At 50.8% G+C, this 5,373-nt stretch overlaps 1 protein-coding gene across 1 annotated transcript in view; it reads left to right on the top strand.

Annotated features, from left to right (window-relative positions):
- The window catches only part of FOXL2 (forkhead box L2), a 7,274-nt gene that overhangs the window by 1,426 nt on the left and 475 nt on the right, over positions 1 to 5,373 (top strand). The window contains exons 2-3 of the mRNA XM_010858303.1: positions 71 to 507; positions 4,990 to 5,147. Coding sequence (XP_010856605.1) covers positions 71 to 507; positions 4,990 to 5,147 — 595 coding nt within the window. The remainder of the gene's footprint in view (positions 1 to 70; positions 508 to 4,989; positions 5,148 to 5,373) is intronic.

Consider the following 5,373-nt stretch of genomic DNA (forward strand, 5'->3'; position numbering starts at 1 on the left):
CAGGCCTAGCCTTCTCCGGGTACCCCAGCGTCGGGGCTGGACACCCGTCGCCAAAATTCAAGGCTGAGAGGAAGTGCCCGGGGCCGAGGTGCAACCGGGCCTCGGCAACGCAGGCCTCCTGGCCTTTTTTCACAGGTCGGTGCACTCGCACTCGGCTCTCCGCCGGGCTGCCGCGCCATCCTTGGCTAGAAGCGCCGGCATAGGCCGGCAACAAGACCCGCGCCGCCCGAGAAAGGGACAAACGGGTGTTTGCTCCGCGTACCCTTTTGGAGCTATTCAGAAGCCCCTTCCTGGGGCCCACTGGGCAGGGCGGGGGTTGGGCTGGATCAGGGAGCCGGGTCTGCCTCGCTCGGCGGCCTGTGCCCGGGTTTACACAGCATCCCGGCTCGGAGAGAGACTGCGTTTCCTCCGCTCTCCATCCCGGCGTTTGGGGCCCCTTCAGGCCCGGGCGGCTGGCTCATGTTTTGCTAAAAAGATCACGAGGGCTATTTTGGATAATATCAAAAAGTATTTTTTAAAGGAAAAAAATTCACCGGAAAACCGGCGAAGTATTGTGGCCTTGGAGTTTGCTAAAGCAAAACATGAAAATCTTTTGCAGGAGATTTGAAGAATTCCTGTCGGGCCTTCAAAAAGCTATGTCCAGAGAGGTAGGAGTATATGCCCAGTATCGGATGGTTTCCTTTACAAATTAGAGTATTTCACCCCTCAACCTATCTTTTCTAAAAAAGTCGAAAACAAATTTCCCCCTATCTTCCGATGTCAGCCCTGAGCGCGGGGAGATCACTGTCCGCCTGGCGGAAGCTGCAGGGTCGACTCATCGCCTCCCTGATTTTTGTTTTTCAAACGTCTTGCTTCTCCCACTTTGGGCAAGAGAAATGTGAAACCCGGCAGCAGTCGGACCAGGCGGGCTTGTGGCTCCGAGCCTGCCGGCCCACAGCTCTAGACCTGGTTGTTTGTAGTGTGTCGTTCGGAGGACCAAATTTTCCTAGAAAGAACTAGAGCACTTTTGTTGTTTTGTTGTTTGTTTGTTGTTGTTTTGTCTTGTCAATTCTCGAATAAATTTTGTGTTTCTTTCTTTTAACACGGACTTACATTATTTACATGGCGCCTAAGTTTGTTCCGAAGCTCGTTAAAACAGGGAGATTTTCAGCAAAAATGTATCCTTTCTCAGATAAACGAGGGTTGAGGACGGCCAGAGTGGGGGGCCTTTGTGGTTGTGCTGCTGCTTTGTTTTCCCGGAATAGTTTGTTTCGTGTGTCATCGCTGGCTTGTTGCGGCTGTTTCACGTCATGGGAGAGACTTTATCTGCCGTGATTCTTTCACAAGGCCCACTGTAGGTAGGATTTGTTCTATTTTTACATCCATGCAAGTTTGAACTTTACCTCTTACACAGCCATGCTAGGCGTATGGGTCATATTTGTATTATATTGTCTTTATGCTATTCAGTTTTTCCAGCTATATCTAACAGAAGAATTTATTCCAAATAGATAAAATCTTCGTTGTGGTCATGCTCTGTAAGCTGCAAACCTCTGTACAAATGTAACGAGTGACTGGTTGCCTTGTTTTTAACAGTCGGAATTCATTTACCTTGACATATGTGTGAGAGATTTGGGGATCAGAGAGAGGTGGCTATAGAAATTTAATCTTTTCTCTCTCTTTTTCTTTACTGAGACTCTTCATCGAATTAAGACTGGCGCTTTTGTGCAGGCACACAGGCAGGCGTTTGACTGGATTGCAGGCTGCTAGGGGTATTATGCATTGGAGAAGGAAATGGCAACCCACTCCAGTGTTCTTGCCTGGAGAATCCCAGGGACAGGGGAGCCTGGTGGGCTGCCATTTATGGGGTCGCACAGAGTCGGACACGACTGAAGTGACTTAGCAGCAGCAGGGGGATTAGAGGTGGTCAGTGTTGAGTCCTCTGGTGGGATAACAAGTATTATCCAGCTCTCGCCCCCTCTGCAGTTCAGCTTGAGCAGGACCGGGTGCCCAGCCACGTGTTGCTCTCTGCCCCTCACTTAGCCTGTATAGCAGTGGCCACAGATCTAGGCCAACCAGTAACCTGGGAGGGGCTGCCGGCATCTTCCTTGGGCATCCTGGGGAGGCGGGAAGGTGGAGGATGAAGCTGTGGGGCTTCTGAAAGGCATCACGCTGAAACCAGGACTGGAGCCTGCCAGGGCCAGGAGAACCAGAGCACACTGCAAATACGACTCAGCCAGCTGGGGCAGGCAAGAAGCCCAAGAGGCTGATCAGGCTTGGCGTCTGAGGGTTTCTGGCAACCTGTTGCAATTTTGTCTGGCTGACTAAGGTGAGTAGCGGAAAAGAAAGTAGACTGCTGCATACTTGTCTTTGCTTTCTGTGGTGTGAACAACTATCTCATGGGCAGTTGTATAGTCTATACCTCCTGTAAATGAATGTGTGTATGGTGTAAGTTGTGTCCTGGTTACAGGGAGGGCGGTGTCTATGTCTGTCACTCACCTTGGGAGAAGGCATGTATTTTAGGCATTGTACTAATCGTATCACTAATTCAGGGAATGCTTCCTGGGACCAGACATGTGCAGTTATGTTCTGGGTATGTAATCTTGGTTTGCTGAATGAAAACAGAGTACACACAGCGCCTTTGCTTCAGCTGGTTGAGGCTCTCTGTTCCAAGGCTGACTCCCAGCACCCCACAACTGCTACTCCAAGCAGAGAAAACAGAGGAGGGAAATCTGGGTAGAGCCCCTGATGAGGTGGGAAAGTTGTCCTAGGCCAGCACTGGAGGACAGACCCTCTCTCGGTTCCCCAAGAACTGAAAGGCGAGAGGCACCCACAACTGGGGAAAGAGCAGTAGCCTCTCCCAGTTTGGAGGATGAGATGAAGGAATCTGGGAGGGATTCCTGGTCTACACAGAGATTGGAGGAGTTGAGAGAAAGAAGCCAAATCATACCCTGCTTCCCCATGGATGCCCACAGGAAGACATCTGTCTCTAATTCCAGCCCCAGGAGTTTCTGCAAAACTCTATAGTTTGGTCATTTCCCCCTAGTGTTACAAGTTCGGGGCAATGGTTGACTTTCTTCATCTCTCATTTCCTTTCTTTCCTCTCCCTCTTTGCACTTTTGAGTTTCTGTTAGAGAAGATGATCTAAGGAATTCCCTAAGCAAGGACAAAAGTATTTAAGAGAGTTCTTGGTACGTAGCAATTATGCCTTAGCATATACAGTCTGGTCTAGATGGCCAGACCACGTGGGTATATGTATATGTCTGCCAGAGTATATTGTAAATACTACGTAAATAGTTTGATACAAATACACTGCCAATTTCAGCATGTCCTAGATAATGAGTTGCTATACATGGCATTGAATGAGGAGTACGTGTGTACTTATATGCATGTAAATATCCTCACACTCAGCACTGACAAGATGAGCCCCGCCCCCTCACATTTACACACAAATTCTTGGTCAACCCCACACCCTAGAACTGCTCAGCCAGAGTACTTGGGTTCTGGTGGGGAGCGTCCTGTTCTCAGAGGGATCTGGGAGAAATCTTTCCCAGTGCAGTATATGTACCAAGGGACTGTAAGGTGAGGACCTAGGGGGTTCCCTGAGATGGCCCTGCATCCTACTCTAGAGGCTGTTCTGGACCTGTTTCCTCCTTTCCTAAATAAAGCATTCACTGCTGTGCATCCTGGGTTTAGGTGGGCAGGAGGCCCAACACCTTTCACCTTAGGGTTAGGTGCCCTCTGGTCCTTGTCTGGGCCTCTCACCTTCCGAGGCTGGAGCTACAGATTGGGAAGAGCCCCCTGGTGGTGGGTGGAAACCAGGGGCAGACCAGGGCTTCTTGCAGCCACAGGGGCAGTAGAGGATGGGCCAGGAAATTGGGTCAGACCCAACACCATCTGCCTGTGAATAAGCTCTTCCCTTAATGGAGCTTTGGAGCACTGGAACTGCTGAGCCAGGCTCGTGGTCTCCAGGAGCAGGTCAGGGGCCAGGAAGTGGCTTGGTCAGGCTCAGGAGTCCTGCAGTGCTCCCACTCTGTAAGCCAATGGTGACTATGTCTTGCTGCCTCCACAGGTCAGCCCCTACTTCTGGGAGTAGCCTGTGGAACCTGTAGGAAGAGATGGGCCCAGGAGCCCTCACCTCTCCTCTGTGGTGGGGACCAGAGGCCTGGAGTGGTTGGAAATGGTCTTCATGCCCCAAGTCTGTGTTAGGGAGTACCAGAAGTGAAGGATTCTTAAAACCAAGTGGTCTGATTGGCTTTCTGCTTTCTGGAGAGTGGGCTCCACTGTGTCACAAGAGTGTCTGGGCCCCAGAACCCCCAAATCTTGTTTACATTTAAGGAATCTGGGGTCCTGAGAACGGGCCAGCCAGAGGTCACCCAGCTAGCTGTCTGTGGGACAAACAGCCTCAGAAATTTTAAGGAGAGACCTGAGAGTTTCGAGCCCAGTTCAGCCCTGCTGACTGTGTTGGAGAGCTAAGTGGGTAAAGGGGAAGGCAGCCAGAGGAGAAGGAAGCACAGGGTTGGATCTGAGCCGTGGACTGACTGTACTCTGGAAACTTCTGTTGTGCCAGCTGTTTGCTGCCCAGGCTCCAGCTCAGTGGTAAGCTCTCACAAACCTGTCCTGGGACCAGGTCACTCCAGGGAGGTGCAGGATGGGGCAATGACAGAGGCTGTTCAGCCTGGAAGGACTAGTGTGGAGGCCACTGACCTTTAATAACTGTGGGATGTTGGTAAAAAAAAATAATAATAATTCTGAATTTCAGTTTTCTCATCTGTAAAATAGAATATATATATACCTTGCAGAGTTATTAAAATAATTAAATGTTCTACTGTCAAAACTCCCAGTTTACAGTAGATGGTCAATATGGTTTTCCTTCCCCTACTCAAAGAGAAATGTAACAAAGAAAGAGAATGGATGGAGAAAAGGAAGAAAAGGGGAGGGGAGGAGGGGGAAGGGAGGAAGAAAGGAAAAACCTTAGGTAGTAACTCTGTGGGGTCTGACCTTCAAACGCAGCGGCTATGGCCACCCAAACGAGCCCCAAGAGCCCGGGCCACCGATCACCTTCCCGCGGCGGTGCGCCGCCGACTGCTTCCACCCTGACCCAGCCCTGGGGCTGAGCCGCGTGCTGTTACAGGAATACCCAAGTCTTGAGGGCACAGACCGAGAGCCCAGTTCAGGGCTTCCCCAACCTCCCTCTCGTTTCTCCTAAGGCTCTCTTCGATAAGGTTTTCTCTGAGAAAGGCCCGCTAACCTGCGAAATGACACTGACTCAGGCGCTTGGGTCCGGACACAGCCGCGACTCTCAAGCTCTGGGGCAGACCCCTCCCGCCCTCAGGCACCTCCCTCTAGAACGCGAGGCTGTTAGAAATTTTCTCCTTTTTTTCAGAAAAACAATAG

Source organism: Bison bison, unplaced genomic scaffold (assembly GCF_000754665.1).
Source record: "Bison bison bison isolate TAMUID 2011002044 unplaced genomic scaffold, Bison_UMD1.0 scf7180017864384, whole genome shotgun sequence".
In the NCBI taxonomy this organism is placed as follows: domain Eukaryota; kingdom Metazoa; phylum Chordata; class Mammalia; order Artiodactyla; family Bovidae; genus Bison; species Bison bison.